The 16,718-nt window shown below is 44.8% G+C and overlaps 2 protein-coding genes across 2 annotated transcripts; both read left to right on the top strand.

Annotated features, from left to right (window-relative positions):
- Positions 1-6,077: 6,077 nt before the first annotated feature.
- Positions 6,078-7,361, top strand: LOC147974633 (uncharacterized). The gene has a single exon (XM_087520102.1). The coding sequence runs from the start codon at positions 6,078-6,080 to the stop codon at positions 7,359-7,361; it is 1,284 nt and encodes a 427-aa protein (XP_087376228.1).
- Positions 7,362-10,489: 3,128 nt separating this feature from the next.
- On the top strand, positions 10,490-15,316 carry LOC147974632 (uncharacterized). The gene is made up of 14 exons (XM_087520101.1): positions 10,490-10,642; positions 10,727-11,000; positions 11,088-11,190; positions 11,264-11,394; positions 11,481-11,562; positions 11,648-11,780; positions 11,868-12,025; positions 12,107-12,533; positions 12,606-12,667; positions 12,753-12,909; positions 13,003-13,076; positions 13,302-13,317; positions 14,159-14,244; positions 14,355-15,316. Exons 1-14 carry the CDS (start codon positions 10,490-10,492, stop codon positions 14,428-14,430), a joined length of 1,932 nt encoding a protein of 643 aa, XP_087376227.1. The 3' UTR covers positions 14,431-15,316.
- Positions 15,317-16,718: the final 1,402 nt, after the last annotated feature.

The following is a 16,718-nucleotide window of genomic DNA, read 5'->3' as shown; positions in this document are numbered from 1 at the left end:
TGTGCAGGATACCTGTGATGGAGAAGTGGCACATGGTGAGCTTGGTGGGGCACTTGAGGCCGGCGATCTCAACGAGTATGGAGCAGGCGGAGGGCCTGGGCGGATTCTCGCTGTTGTCCCGCGACTTGGCGTCGCCATCTCATCTCTGCCATAAAAAACTCATTAGATGGATCGAGTGGCGCCACGACATGATTTTCTTAAGGAAGGGTTGGATGGAGAGTGCTAGGCAGCAGGCACGACAAGTATGGTCGGGGCGTCGAAGACACGGCGTGGCCGCTCGACGAGACACGATCTTGGTGCAGCTCACCGGTAAAGCATTCCTAGACACCGTGTGGGGAGAAAGGAGGAGGGGAGGTGTCGGCGGTTAGTCACACAGAAAAAGGAGTAAAACTTGTGGGACACGAGCGACAGATTGAAGAGGCAATTGAACATATAAATCAAGCTACGCAACCCGCTGATCTAGCGCCATCGCTGGTTCAGATTCATCCGGCTCGCTCGTTGTGCCTCGCTGGCCGACGCCAGCGTCCTTTTAATCACCGTGGTCAACATCTGATCGCTCGTTTTCCTGTACGCCGCGTGACCAGCCTACAGCTGCTGACGGATGGGCCAGGCTTACGCGCGGGCCAGCGTTGCAGCGGGACGGGTTGTGCGTGCATGTGTATTTTACCACGGGCTGGCAGTGCGTCGTTCGTGGGCAGCGCGGCTTTCGCGGGCTGGCGGGCCGTTCTTTACCTCCCTCTATTGCACCCAGCGGCGGCGCCTCGGCTTCAGCCGCGCCTGGCCCCATCTGTCGGCCTCGTGGGTGCACGGCGTTCTGGTCTCCGTTGTTTACGCGGGCGGCTTGCTTCGGCCCGCTGGGTAAAAGAGGTTATTCGTCCTCTGCGTGATGCTACGCGGGCTGGCTTGACCTCGTCACGCTGCAGGTGGCCCCTTCCTGTCCTTGGTTCCAAGCGTTGGGCGAGTTGGGTTTCTCTCCAGGTCTCTCTAGGAGTTACAGCGCCTGTTTCGGTCCGGGTGCGTGGTCTCCTTCTGCTCGTCTCTCCCTCTGTGCCTCCCGTCTCATCCCACTTTCCCCGCCTGCGTCTCCTCGCCTCGCCCTCATCCGCTCGCCCGCCATTGTCGCTCCTCGTCGCTCGCCGTTCTCAGTCCTCGCCTGCTCGTCTCGCCCTCCTCCGCTTGTTTCCGTCATGGCTCCTCGCACTGCTGCTGTTGCGTTTGGCTAGGGTAAGGTTCTTGTTCTATTTGGTTGATTTCCCGCTGCTCCCGTCATAGATTGATCTCTGCTGACTTGTTCTTGCGGTTTCCCTCTCATTTCTCTTGTTTGCAGGGCTGCTGCGTCTGGTTTGCTCTCCGCTTGTGCGTCTATTTAATCCTCCTCTGTGAGGTGAGGTTTTGCCTGCTACCCTGCTTATGATCTGCTCGATGAAATGCGTGACTAGGTTTCTGCCGGGCTGGGACCGTTTCTTTGTTTTTCTGCAACATGAATGAGTGTTGGATCCGCTGTGTGATGCTTTTACAGATGTGTGGTGGTTTTAGGAGGTGTTCTTGCATATGTTTCTCTTCTTTGGTTGCTGCGGTCCGTACGTTTAGGCATTGGCTCGGTTCGTTTAGGACTCCTTTGTGTTTTTGTCTAAGTTTGTATGCCCATGGGTTCTGCCCCAGGTGAATTCTATTTAGGTTTGTTCCTGAGCTGTCTACCCTTTAATGCTTCTGTTCACCTAATTAAATACCTCTGTTTGTTTGACTGGAGTTTGTTCTTATTCATTAAATTTTTGTCTGCTCTTCCTACACATGTACGTGCTGCGGTTGTCATCCTCTCTCCCTTCCTTCCTGTTTGTTTGGCCTAGGGCCTTCTATGTTTGAATATATTAGATTCAATCCAAAAAAGCTTTTGTGTTCCTGTCAGCACATACATACTAAGCTCATCAATTTGCTCTGATGAGTATATTAGGTTCAATCCAAAAAAGCTTTGTTTGTATTCCTGTCAGTTTTAGACGTGCAAGTAGCTCGTTAATTTTATTTTCTTTTTGTTCAGTACATACATACAGTTACACCATAGGCTCATCAATTTGCTCTGATTAAATTAGCAAACCTGAAGCATGTACTCGCTCGTTGTGCCTCGCTGGCCGACGCCAGCGTCCTTTTAATCACCGTGGTCAACATCTGATCGCTCGTTTTCCTGTACGCCGCGTGACCAGCCTACAGCTGCTGACGGATGGGCCAGGCTTACGCGCGGGCCAGCGTTGCCAGCGTTGCAGCGGGACGGGTTGTGCGTGCATGTGTATTTTACCACGGGCTGGCAGTGCGTCGTTCGTGGGAAGCGCGGCTTTCGCGGGCTGGCGGGCCGTTCTTTACCTCCCTCTATTGCACCCAGCGGCGGCGCCTCGGCTTCAGCCGCGCCTGGCCCCATCTGTCGGCCTCGTGGGTGCACGGCGTTCTGGTCTCCGTTGTTTACGCGGGCGGCTTGCTTCGGCCCGCTGGGTAAAAGAGGTTATTCGTCCTCTGCGTGATGCTACGCGGGCTCGCTTGACCTCGTCACGCTGCAGGTGGCCCCTTCCTGTCCTTGGTTCCAAACGTTGGGCGAGTTGGGTTTCTCTCCAGGTCTCTCTAGGAGTTACAGCGCCTGTTTCGGTCCGGGTGCGTGGTCTCCTTCTGCTCGTCTCTCCCTCTGTGCCTCCCGTCTCATCCCACTTTCCCCGCCTGCGTCTCCTCGCCTCGCCCTCATCCGCTCGCCCGCCATTGTCGCTCCTCGTCGCTCGCCGTTCTCGGTCCTCGCCTGCTCGTCTCGCCCTCCTCCGCTTGTTTCCGTCATGGCTCCTCGCACTGCTGCTGTTGCGTTTGGCTAGGGTAAGGTTCTTGTTCTATTTGGTTGATTTCCCGCTGCTCCCGTCATAGATTGATCTCTGCTGACTTGTTCTTGCGTTTTCCCTCTCATTTCTCTTGTTTGCAGGGCTGCTGTGTCTGGTTTGCTCTCCGCTTGTGCGTCTATTTAATCCTCCTCTGTGAGGTGAGGTTTTGCCTGCTACCCTGCTTATGATCTGCTCGATGAAATGCGTGACTAGGTTTCTGCCGGGCTGGGACCGTTTCTTTGTTTTTCTGCAACATGAATGAGTGTTGGATCCGCTGTGTGATGCTTTTACAGATGTGTGGTGGTTTTAGGAGGTGTTCTTGCATATGTTTCTCTTCTTTGGTTGCTGCGGTCCGTACGTTTAGGCATTGGCTCGGTTCGTTTAGGACTCCTTTGTGTTTTTGTCTAGGTTTGTATGCCCATGGGTTCTGCCCCAGGTGAATTCTATTTAGGTTTGTTCCTGAGCTGTCTACCCTTTAATGCTCCTGTTCACCTAATTAAATACCTCTGTTTGTTTGACTGGAGTTTGTTCTTATTCATTAAATTTTTGTCTGCTCTTCCTACACATGTACGTGCTGCGGTTGTCATCCTCTCTCCCTTCCTTCCTGTTTGTTTGGCCTAGGGCCTTCTATGTTTGAATATATTAGATTCAATCCAAAAAAGCTTTTGTGTTCCTGTCAGCACATACATACTAAGCTCATCAATTTGCTCTGATGAGTATATTAGGTTCAATCCAAAAAAGCTTTGTTTGTATTCCTGTCAGTTTTAGACGTGCAAGTAGCTCGTTAATTTTATTTTCTTTTTGTTCAGTACATACATACAGTTACACCATAGGCTCATCAATTTGCTCTGATTAAATTAGCAAACCTGAAGCATGTACCGATTAAATTAGCAAACCTGAAGCATGTAAGGATTCACGTGAGTGAAAGCTCACTTTCTTTCAGGAGAAAAAGACTTTTAGTTAATACTAGTCGAATTTGGTCAGCCCAATAATTATATCCTTTCATAGTCATCAGGTTTGCTACACTTAGTCATAATAAAGTATTCTATTTTTCCTTTTTCACAGTGGCATTGCACAGTGTGCTCAGTGTGATGCGGTTGTCATCCTTCTTTGCCTTCCTTCTTCCTATTTGTTTGGTCTAGGGCCTGCTATGTTTGAATATATTGCGAAATCTTACTCTGTCCGAGGGAGTCCATGGGTTAATGCACGTTTACTTACGTTTGTTTGATTTTCTATGAGCTGTAGGTCCTCCTTTCCGACGTCTGCCTGCCCGATCAACTGATCTCCTCGCTCCTGGTTCATGGAAGGCCTGCTGCAGTTTGGTTCACCTCACGCCCCGCGCCTTGTCTTTCATCTTGCCAAGGTTCCATCTTCTTCCCTGCCCTTTCCTTTGTTGTGCTCTTTTAAAAGTTAGTCTCCTGCTTGGTTCTAACCATGTGTGCTACGTGCATTGTGTCGTTTCGTGTCTTTCTTTACTATTACTTGTTGATGATTGTTCCTTATGGCTGCTTTTACTCATCGCTCTCGAACTGCTTGTGATTCTATCGTTTCTTCACATGCTCAGGATGCCTGTTGTAGTACATTTTGTCGTGCCTATTCTATAGGCTGTGGTAGCCACTATCTGTGTGAGGTCGATGGGAAAGGCAATGTCCTTGCTGGGGTAGAGATTCAGCTTCCTGGGGATGGTGTTCTGGTGATGGCACGAAGTTTTTTTCCTGCCGCCCTGCGTGTCTGGGTTGTGCGGGAGCGTACGAGCAGGTTGCTCGTGAGGCACTTAGGTTTTTGCAGGGATTGTATGACTTTGTGGTTAGAGATTACAACTATGAATGCGTTGTTGTCTATAGGAATTGTGGAAACGCGGCGATTGCTATTGCTGCATCGGCTGTCGCTATGCAGCTTATTTGGAGAGGGTTCTTGCTTGTACACGCTCGTCCACCGCAGCCCCGTCTATTAGTGTCTCTTGTGCCTATGCACAGCCGCCTCCTAATCTATCCTTGCTGTACTCAAGGCTTCTAGCATCTGTGTGTTGTATTTAGTCAATCCAGGGTGTTGTTCTTGTTCGATTGTTCTATTTATTTGATGATGATATTGTATTCCCTCTTCCTGGGTTCAGTTCGTAAATTTGTTTTGCTGTCACCCCTTATTATCTTGCCTGTGCATTATTTTTTATGAGAGCAATTTAGTTATTTAGTTGTGCTTCTATTATTCCATTTCCGTGGCTTGTTTTGATGTGTTTCTATTATTTAGTTCCCATGAGAGCAATTTCAATGTGCTGTGCCTGTTTGTTTTTTCTTGTATTGCAGCATTATGCTGTTCTTTCTCCCGTGGCCGTAGTTCCTTTGCTTGCGGTATGCCTCCGCGCCGTCCTGTTCCTGCGCGATCTCCTGGTCCTTTGGGGCGTGCTTCCATTTTGGGTCGTGCGGTTGCCCCACGCCGGGCTGCTCGTGATGTCCATGCTTTGCCTACTGTCCCTGTCGGACCTGCTATTCCCCTTGTTCGGAAGAGGAAGCGTATGTTCTGTTCCTCTTCTCCTACTATGAATTCTATTGGATATGTGTTCATGGGTAGGTCTTGCTCCCTTAGCATGTTCTTCCTTTTCTATATCCATAGGAGATGGCTTCTTTCCGTTCCTTTCTTCTGCTGAGACTGCGCGGAATCGTAAGAGATGCAAGTTCTTGTTGCTAAGGCGGCGTGCTCACAGGAAGGGTGGTCAGTTCGTGTTTCCCTTCGTTGTTCATAGGTTCCTTCACTTTTTGTGTGTGTCCTGTTAGCATTTCTTCTTATGCCTCTAGCAGAGCTTACTATTGCATCGCCTCTGCATCCTGATTGGGTTGGTTTTTCTTCTGACGAAGTGGTCATACTTAAAGGTATGCCTATGTGCTCTTGTCAGCCATGTTCCTTTCTGCCTTTCCGGTGTCATCCGTCCTTATTGCATACGACTCTCCTACAGCTTTTTATCCAAAAAGATCATACTATGGAGGTCCAGATTACCGATGCAGCCGCTGTAAGGCCAGCTTTTGGTGGCGTGAGAGGGTGAAATCGCAGTCTACTATTACAAAAAGAAAAGTGGTTTACAACAACTGTTGTAAGGCTGGGAAGGTCTTTGTTGAGCCCTTTAAAAAACCGCCTCCGTTCTTAGCATCCCTGCTTGATTATAAAGGCCCACCCCGCAGCCTAAGGTTTATTAAGCAAATACGCCAGTACAATTGCCTATTTGCTTTTACATCCATGGGGGCAAAAATTGACCGGTCTGTGAATGATGGTGGAGGTCCAAAATTTTTTAAAATTAATGGTCAGGTTTGTCATCGTATAGGCTCACTACTTCCAAATGAGGGTGATTCCCCCAAATATGCAGAGTTATACATACATGACAGAGAAAATGAGGTTAACAACAGAATTCAGGCCCTAAACCACCACAATGAAACCAGCACTGGGTTAGACAAGGAGATTGTTAAGGGTCTTATGCAGATGCTTGATGCAAACAATTCTTTGGTGAAGAAATTCCGTATGGCTAGCGACATACTAAAAAATAATAAATATGAGGTAATTTCAATAAGGCTTATAGCTCCTGGTGAAAATGATGGCGCTCAATTTAATTTGCCTACAACAGATGAATTGGCGGCTTTAGTTTATGGTGAGTTCACGTTGGAAGCGCCGTGTAGAGACCTGATTATACGCAGTAAAGCAGATCGGCTTCATCGTATTTCCTCTTTAGATACTACCTACATGTCTTTGCAATACCCTCTGTTGTTCCCATATGGTGAACGTGGCTTTCAGCTCGGTGTTCGCTATATTGGTACTGATGTTAATGACACGAGTAAGAGAGTTAAAATGACGATGCAAGACTTCTATTGCTTCTGTTCACATTATAAACCAGACCAGCATAATCCATACCTATGCTGTGGCCTGTTGTCGTCACAGGCTGCTGTTGATTTCCGGGCTTGCATTGATGAATGTCGGCTCAGTTTTATTCTTAAATGTAACGACGAGATGCGGGCTGAAAATCTTCAGGGCGTTGTCGACGCGGTAGGCCAGGGTATGGTTGGTGGCTCAGAGGTTGGGAAGAAGAATATTATGCCTTCGGCTTACACTGGTGGTCGCCGATACATGTATGAAAATTTCCAAGATGCTATTGCTGTCTCGCGGGTTCATGGGTCGCCGGATGTCTTCACAACTTTCACGTGTAACCCAAAGTGGGAAGAAATCCTTGATTCTGTTGAGCCTGGCCAAACAGCGACAGATAGGGTTGACATTGCTGTTAGGGTGTACCACATGAAACTTGCTCAGTATCTTCATCGGATTAAGAAAGGAAATGCCTTTGGTCCTGTTGTTGCTGGTACTGCCCCTTGCAGGCCTCTTTCCATTTCCTTTTCCTTCTTCTATGGCTTCCTTATATTTATTGTCGCTTTTTCCTCCTGTTTTCAGTCCTGCACACTATTGAGTTTCAGAAGAGAGGGTTGCCGCACGCGCACATCCTTGTTTGGCAAAAGAAGGAGGACGATAGGGTTGTAACACCGGCTCTTATAAATTCTTATATCTCGGCTGAGATCCCTGATCCTGTACAGGATCCTTTGGGATATGCCCTTGTCGCTGAGTTCATGATGCATGGCCCTTGTGCATTGATGGCCTAAAATGCCCTTGCATGAAAAAAGGGTTTTGCTCAAAAAAATTCCCAAAATCATTTCAGGATGAAACTTCTATCGATGAGAGTGGGTTTCCCTTATATAGGCGTCCTAACAATGGTCGTTTCGTGATGAAGAACAATGTCAGGCTTGATAATAGACATGTGGTTCCATATAACATGCTTATATTAAAAAAGTGGCAGGCACATATTAATGTTGAATGGTGTAATAAAACATATGTTATCAAGTACCTATATAAATATGTTACTAAAGGGCCAGACAAATCAAAAACTCTGTTTGAGAATATTAGACGTGACGGCGACCAGGATGTTGATGAGATTAAAGAGTATAGAGAGTGTCGTTACATAGTTGATTATGATTCTTTTTGGAGGGTTTACGGCTATGATATACATGGTAAAACACCATCTGTTGAGAGATTACCTGTCCATCTCCTAAACATGCATATTGTGTGCTTTCGTGCACATACTGCTCTGAATTCAGTGATTAATGATGCCTGGCTGCAAAAAACAATGCTAACGGAATGGTTTGTAGCGAACAACCTTTATCCTGCGGCTAGATCCTTAACCTACTGTGATTTCCCTACTAGGTGGTCATGGATAGCTGAGGACAAAAGATGGAAACCTAGGACAAGAAGCGATAGAATTGGTAGGATATACTCTGTGCATCCGGCGTGCGGAGAACTTTTTTATTTTAGAATGTTGCTTATGATTGTGAAAGGCGTGAGATGCTACGAGGATGTCAGGACTTACAATGGCATTGTATACTCGACGTTCAGAGAAGCATGTGGGGCGAGAGGGTTACTTGGCGATGACATGGAGTGGTATAGTGCTTTTGACGAAGCTGTCAAATGGGGTATGGGGAACCAATTACGCCAGTTATTTGTTACTATGATTCTTCACTATGCTGTTAATGATGAAGCTCTCTTCTTTGAAAAATATGAGGATTACTTGTCTGATGACATTCGGTATAAAATTCAGCAGTCTAGAAATAATTTTACATATGTTGTTCCTCCTGTTTCATTAAGAGACATGCTGCTTGATGAATTGACTGCTATATTTGCTAAGAATAGTACATGCATCCTAGATCACAAATTGCCCTTGAAATCTACATGCCATGATACTTCTGTGCAAACTGATATGCTTGCTGATGCACTGGATGTTGATGTTGTTGATCTTCTAAAAAAGGCAGAGGTAATGTATAATAGATTGAATAAAGACCAGTTGCATGCTTACTCTACTATAATTGATCGCATTAAGTCTGGGAAACCTGGTTTCTTCTTTGTCTCTGGGTATGGTGGTACTGGGAAAACATTCCTCTGGAATGCGCTGGATGCTTATCTTAGAGGTAGTAAGAGAGTGGTGTTGTCGGTTGCATCCTCGGGGGTTGCTGCCTTGCTTTTGCCTGCTGGCAGAACAGCCCATTCTAGGTTCAAAATACCTATTGATCTGCCTGAACATGGCACCTGTGAAATTAAACGGTCTACCATGCTCTCCACTCTAATTGAATCGGCTGATCTTATTATATGGGATGAGGCACTGATGTCCCATCGGAAATGCTTTGAGGCCCTAGACCGATCATTTCGTGATGTACTGTCGGCTAACGATCCTAATTTAGCTAAAATTCCTTTTGGCGGCAAGGTTGTTGTGTTGGGTGGAGATCTTAGACAAATATTACCTGTCATTGAGGGCGGGTCTCGAGCGCAGATTCTTGCTGCTGCAATCACTAATTCTCCTCTCTGGAATATTGTAGATGTTTTGCACTTGAACATTAATATGCGTTTAACTGCACACACAAATGATCCAATTCTCCAATCTGAGGTGGCTGCCTTTGCTGAGTGGGTTCTCAGCTTGGGCGATGGCACGGCCCCTGCTGTCGCCCATGAGGGAGAGTCGGATGCATCATGGATAACTATCCCTGATGAGCTTTTAATGCACACTGATGGTGACAAAATTGATGCCATTGTTCAGGCTGTATACAAAGATATTTCTACTAGGTATTCTGATGTTGATTATCTAAAAGAAAGGGCAGTTCTAACACCAACGAACGAAATGGCTGAAAAAATAAATGAACGTGTTCTATCTTTGCTGCCTACCAGTGAGAGGGAGTACCTAAGCTGTGATACTATAGGGAATTCAGCTGACGCAGTTCGCAATCAAGATGCTTTCTATCCTGTCGAGTACTTGAATGGGATCAAGGTGAATAACTTCCCATACCATAGGTTAGTACTGAAGGTAGGCGTTCCTATCATGCTTTTGAGAAATCTGAACCAATCAACAGGCTTATGTAATGGCACAAGGCTTATAATCACAAAACTTGCTGATAAGATTATTGAGGCAACTGTTGTTACTGGTTCAAACATAGGTGATGTTGTTTTCATTCCAAGGATAGGCCTAACCTCAAAAGCTCCTAAATGGCCTTTCACTTTGCATCGTCGCCAATTCCCTGTTAGAGTGTCCTATGCAATGACCATTAACAAAAGTCAAGGGCAGACTCTTTCAAATGTTGGCTTGTACTTGGATACACCTGTGTTCACGCACGGGCAACTCTATGTGGCAGTGTCGCGTGTTACTTCAAAGAAATCATTAAAAATCTTGATCAAAGGAGAGGATGGTGAGTCTGCTTCGCAGACAAGGAACATCGTGTTCCCTGAGATATTTCGTTCCATTCGCTAGGTGGTGTTAGTAACAGCCTATAGTGTATATAGCATAAGAATCTGCCTATCTAGGTTTTGGTGGCTTCTATGGCCTTGGTGCAATAAAGCTGCTATTTTTATATGTTTATCACTTCTTTTGACCTATCTACTGGCTTCTACAATTTTCTGTGCCAAAAAAACTTTTGCAATCGCGTGTGATGCTTACTTTACCTGCTGGTTTCCTTCTTTCTGCTTGCTTTTTAGTTTGCACATGACCAAGTGAGTTTGTGTGAATATCATCTTCATATTTAGTCTTTCTTTCCCTCCTTCTATTCATCTTTTCTAACTCTGTTTTTAAGCTACAGATGTCGAACGAAAGGATCAGCCTTCTCTCACAGATCCATGAGAAAGTGCTCTTCTGGAATGCTAAGGTTCTCGTGTCTCGCATCTGGCACTTCCGAGGTGGGACTGATGAGGGTAACATTGTGCACACTGACTTAGTGGTGCTTGACCAAGAGGTTTGTTTTGTGTTGTGGTTGTGGTGGTTGTGCTCATACTGTTGATGTTGATCTCTGACTCTGAGTTGTAATGCAAATGTGCAGGGCACCCACATGTATGGCCAGATTCCTCCTGAGCCATCGGAGCGGCTGAAAGATGTCTTGGTGGAAGGCAATGTTTATCTGATGAAGGGATTCATGTGTAAACAAGCAAAGCAGACTTACAGGGCTGTTGATAGCCCATACATGATGCAATTCACTCGCTTTAGTACTGCTATTCCCCAGCCGGGTGATGAAGAAAACTTCCCGTACTGCACTTACGACCTCCTGTCCTTCACGGATATCCCAATGCCAGGCCCAAACACTCGTCGCTTTCTCGGTTAGCCACTCTATACTGCCCTCATCTATGCCCTGTTTGGTCTTGTTCTTTCATCATATCATCTTAGGTTTGTTATGTTATTTGCAGATGTCATTGGTCGAATTACTGCGGTGACAGACATAGTTATTGTCCACTCTCAATACCAGCCTAAACCTTCAGAAACCAAGACTATAGTTCTCGAAGATCAAGCGTGAGTTGCTTGTCTATTTGTTCTTCATTTCTCTTGGCTTCTGCCCTATTGACTTGCTCTTGCTTGATTATAGAGGGAATGAGATCAAGCTTGTTCTTTGGGGTGCTCGAGCTCGTGAGTTTGAGGCAGAAGAGGTCCGTATTGCAAGCCAATCAGGAGCTGTCATTGCTATCTTTGTGGGGACACTGCCAAAAACCTACCGAGGTCATTGTTTGATCCACACCTCGCTTAGCCCATTGATTGCTCTGCCATCTTGATACACATTTTTACTTCCTTGTGTCTCTCGATAGGAATTAAAGGACTAAGTGGTAGCTCTGCATGCCGCTGGTACATTAATGAGGACTTGCCAGAGATGAATGCCTTTCGTGCTAGGTATTTTCTCTTTCTGTGTGCTTTCCATTAATCGAGGTTTATACAGATGTTTCATTTATGTTACAATGAACTATCTTTGATCCAGCCTTCCAGAAAGTCTTGCTGCTATCACTGCTAACATACCAGGAGAACAGGCAATTGTTCCAGCACCTGTTCGTGAGCCTCCTGTCGAACTGAGTGTTCAACAGCTGCTTGCTCTTGACCCGTTTAATAATCTGGTACCCTCTCTATTTACTTCTTCTGTATTCTTGTTATTCTCTTTTTAGCATCCTTCTCACTGTACTTATGTTTGTCGGTAAATGCAGAAAAAGCAATTTATGGTCAAGGTTATTATTATACGCATGGGCTCTGACAACCGTTGGTGGTTTCTCTCATGCCGGGAATGCCATAAAACAGCCTATACGGCTGGAAGGCAGTACCGTTGCTCAGACCACGGCTGCTCTTCTGTTGCAGCAGATCCCTCGTGAGCGCTTTTTCCATGGTAGTTTCTATTCTGGTCTGTCTACTGAATTGCTTTTAAATCCATTTCCCTTGCAATGTCTAGATACTGTCTGTGCACTTTCGGAAGCGACGACGCAGCTGAGGCAGAATTTATGTTCTTTGATAGAGCTGCAAAGAGTGTTGTTGGGAAGCCACTCATGACTTTGATTTACCGCAAGTATCCTGGTTTCACAAGTGCGCTTGATCTGCCTTATATAGGAGGTGCTGATGTAGGCTTGCCTGTTGAAATTTCACGCCTTGTTACCAAGAAGTATAGACTTGTTGTTTCTATCTCCACCAAAAGCTTTCAGCCTGCAAGCACCCAGCTGTCCTTCCAAGTTGGCAGGATTGATGAAACCTTTAAGCCTGAACTGGCATCCTTTGGATTTGGCGGTGCGTCATCTTCTGCTGGGAGCTCAGGCATAGCGGTGCCCATTCCGACGTCTTTCGCTACAGGATCATCTACACTTGTTGACCTGCCTCCCGATGAGGTATAACTGCTGCTGGCTTCCTCTTTCAAATCACTTTTCAGTCGTTTAATTCCTGTGCTGCTTGTTCGTCAGATGAACACTCCCATATCTGCATTCAGAGGAAAAGGACAGGCTTCTATGCCTAAAACACCCAGGTACCAGCCCTTCCTTTATTCTGTCATATACATTTTGAAGGTTCTTTTTCTTTGCCTGTGACTGATACACTTCTGTTTTAAACAGCAAATCACCATGCCCAAAAAGCGCTCGCCGCAAACTTGTTCTTGAGCTCTATAAGTCCAGGGACGAAGAGCTATCTGGCTCTGCTCCCGAGTTGGCTACCCAGACGGGAGACATTGTTCCTCCTGGAAATGTTGTTCAGCCTGCATCCATGCCAAATGTACATGCCTATGTTTGATATGCGAATATCATTTCTGTTCTGTACAAATCATGCTTCACATATAATAATATTTGATGGCATCAAATTAAACAGGTTAGCCAGGAGAATGAAGCTGCAGCTACTGAAAATTCAAACAGCCTCCTTCCTGACCCCTCTAAAACCAAGAGGTAAAGACTCATGGCATGTTCCATTCAATTACTTCAGCTCATATGACCAAAGAAATGAGTTAGGTTTCATATTCGTGCCAGCAAGGAAATTCTACCTGTTAAAAAAAATAGAATTATGATGTTACATTATTAATTGGCTCAATTCTTCCTGATGCAGTTCTAAGTTCCAGTAGTTCTTTTGTCTATTTGCTTTGCTCATACCTTTTAAAAAGCTACTGAATACAGGTACACTGTCAGGTTGGTTAGATGTTCTATAGATCACTATTATATGCAGGATCATTAGCTATCCAAGAAAATTAGCGTCAGGTTTCAGTATCCGGTAGGCTAGATTCCTTGTCAGGCTCGTTTATTGTTTTGTTGCTCACCAACGCACTGTAGATTAGATGTCTAACCAGTAAAATCAGCCTGTGGTATAAGAATCTAATGGGTCTTTTGTCCTTTGAAAACAAAAACATCCTTCTCTATACATCTCAAAAACGGTTTCTTCTAACCTGATGTGTGCGATGCTAATTAATCAAGCTTTGTTTCCCATGACTGCTATGTTTAAATTAATAAGAGCCTGAATAAAACATCCTTTTACCTTCAAAGTGTAATATGCATTCTTCTTTCATTCCTCTTACATGTACAGGGAATACTTGCTGTTGCAAGCAAAATAACTTGCTTTGTAGCCTGTGGTTTTAAGAACCTGATGGGTCTTTTGTCCTTTGAGAAGAAAATCTATACATCTCAAAAATGGTTTTTCCTTCGCTGATGTGCAGTGCTATTTAATCAAGCTCTTTCCCCGATGACTGCTATGTCCAAATTAATAATAAGCTCAATAAAACATCATTTTGCCTTCAAATTGTAATATTCATTCTTCTTCCTTTCCTCTTTTGCATGTACACGCACTTCTTGCTGTTCCATGCAAATTCACTTGCTTTGTTCATCCAGCTAATTGCCTATACAATTGTTCATACAAACTAATTAGCTATACAACTGAATTTGCTACGTGTCTAATTTATATGTTCTTGTTGTTTCTATAACACTCTAGCTTTAGTTGTTTATTAACATGACTTTTATTATTATTAATGAATCAAACTCAGGGCAAACACTCCTGCAAAGGGAGCTGGCACTCCAAAAAAAGCGAGGTAGTAGTTCCTCCATGGATTAAGCTACATATGTACATACGGTACGGCCGGCACTTCTTGGGTTCCATATTTTCTGCACGCACTCATATATTTCTTTACGGAGGGAGTGTGTGATGGTATAATAATTACTTCTGTTCCTTTTCTTCCTCAGGGTATCTTCTGTGTTCTGCTTGCTTATCAAGCGAAGTCCGGCTCTGGAAGGGTGTGTTTCTGAACACAGCTTCTAACCTCTGCTGCATCTCATCAACTGTCTGTCCATCGGGACTGAAGATCGTCAATTCAGCGCACTTTTGGGCACGCACTGGGTTTATTTTGTGCACCTTTGTAAGGAAAGGCTTTGACACCTGAAGAACTATGTCGAGCCACTGTCATGACAATTCCTCTATTTAGGTCCTCGAACAGATTAGGTTCCATGCGTTGTAAATATCTTCGCGGGCCTTTTCTACCTTATCTCCTTATAAAACTTTCTACTCATTGTAAATGCCGCTGGGCCATGCTACTTAATCTAAGTCTTCTTGTTGTTATAATGTGCACACCTTCTTATGTTTTATGTTTACTGGTATGCTTGCTAACATAAAGGCGTTCCTTTCTTACTAATTTATTCATCTCGCAGAGTAAACGTAATGTACATTCCTGATCATTAGAGATTCTTTTGCCCTTCCTTTAATGTTTGGAACACTGGAGATTGATTTGTTCTTCTAAATGGGATACTAACATTATCCATTCTTTATTTTGCTCCTGATTTTGCTTGGTTGCTTCATGCAAAGGGAATGCATGAATTTTGGTTCACAGGCCAAGTATCATGTTCTGCCATCTGATGAACCATGCAAGGTTCCTTTTGCCCTTCTTTGAATCTCAACAAGCATCCGGCAGGAATTAAAAATCCAGAGTCAGTACTTAATTTCAAAACTCGGTGCATTGAGATTATATTTCCTTCTCCTGCTATTTTCAGAAGACTACATAGTTAAACCACCTCTTTACTCTCCATGTATTGAAGTGCATGACCGTATTTACTCTTGGGCACCACATCCATCTACTGATCTATGTTCACTCTCACAATACATGCCTTACTCTCGCCCCTTGCGCCATCGGCGCAACGGGTCATCTAGTACATATCAAAGGGTCGTACCTTTATAGAGAGGGTTGGCCAAGATGGATGGGATGGCGATCCACCTGAGGTGCGCAGTAGCCAATGGGGATGGAGCGGGAGGGAGGGAGGAGGAGGCGGAGCGATGGCAACATTGAAGGAGGATGCTTTGGTTTTTGCGGAGTGCCCGAGTAATTAGCCGGGAGTTGTTCCAAAATAGATGAAGAGGCAAGTAGTACTAGTCCCTCCCTCAAATAACGCTTGATGGGAGGTATACGTACTATTTTGAAAAAACCTTCCTTTTTTCCTAAAAAAAACTTCCATTTTTTAGCAAAGTACCGTCTACCCCACATAACATTGCCATATCATCCAGATTTAGCACAGACTAAAGTCATTTATGTGTTACTGCATGTGCTGGATTAATCAACTGATTAACATATGCCAAAGATAAGATTCGACTTATTGATCGTTCGGGATGTATAAAGATCTCCCGATGATTCATCTTCACCGTGTAGCTTGAGAAATGGCGTCCATTGCGGATAACCTATTCGAAATATGTATATGGCAACCGTGTGGCAGATTGCGAAACTGCCACACGCAACCAGTGCCGCCACTTCCCTCACCTCTCCTGATTTCTTTCCTTTCCCGCATGCCCTCCCTGATTTTACCGTGCCTTCCTCTCCTGATTTCTTTCCTTTCCCGCATGCCCTCCCTGATTTTACCGTGCCTTCCTAATTTTTATAATCATCAATTATGGCTGACGCGCCTTCCCGATTTTCGGCAAAAATAATGCTTGGACTAGTATTTGATCTCTGGTCTGCAGGTAATCAACAAAGGGAGCTAACCACCTCACCTATGACACTCATTGTTGAGCAAGCTAAGGGAAATAGTGTTTTTGACATGTTCGTGGTAACTTTGATAATTGGGAATAAATTTGTTGAACCCGCCCCCCGGTAATTTCTGTAAATAGCACGATAACATTCATACCATAGACCTGATAATTTAGATACAAACATCATGGTAACTTTAACCATTGGGGAAGACAAATGTGAAAAGATACCCGATAGTTTATGTGTAAATAGATGGTAATATATGCAGCGCACATCTGATAACTGAGGTAGAAACACCATGGTAACTTTGACCATAGGGAATATTTTTTTTTTTGAAAAGATACTCCGGTATCTTCTGTGTAAATAGCACGGTAGTATACCTCCCCCCCTGGCATTTTTAGGTGTAAATAGCATGAAAACATATGCACTGCGATAACTAAACACCATGATAAGTTTTTGACCCGTAGGGGGTGGGGGGATTTGCTGAAACATACCCCTGATAAATTTTGTGTAAATAGCATGATATTTTAAGCACTACGAGCTTGATAGGTTACCTAGAATCCACATGATAACTTTTTGTCCCGGGAAAAAGTTGTTC

Source organism: Triticum urartu, chromosome 4A, assembly GCF_056163025.1.
Source record: "Triticum urartu cultivar PI428250 chromosome 4A, HENAU_Tu73, whole genome shotgun sequence".
In the NCBI taxonomy this organism is placed as follows: Eukaryota; Viridiplantae; Streptophyta; class Magnoliopsida; order Poales; family Poaceae; genus Triticum; species Triticum urartu.
Note: the sequence above shows the minus strand (reverse complement) of the source record. Positions and strands in the feature narration are given on the sequence as shown.

Excerpts from the sequence above, each read along its gene's own strand:
- LOC147974633 (XM_087520102.1), top strand. The coding sequence starts at position 6,078 with ATGGGGGCAAAAATTGACCGGTCTGTGAATGATGGTGGAGGTCCAAAA.
- LOC147974632 (XM_087520101.1), top strand. The coding sequence starts at position 10,490 with ATGTCGAACGAAAGGATCAGCCTTCTCTCACAGATCCATGAGAAAGTG. Across the intron at positions 11,781-11,867 it reads TTGACCCGTTTAATAATCTG|AAAAAGCAATTTATGGTCAA; the intron begins GTACCCTCTCTA and ends CGGTAAATGCAG. Across the intron at positions 12,534-12,605 it reads TTGACCTGCCTCCCGATGAG|ATGAACACTCCCATATCTGC; the intron begins GTATAACTGCTG and ends CTTGTTCGTCAG.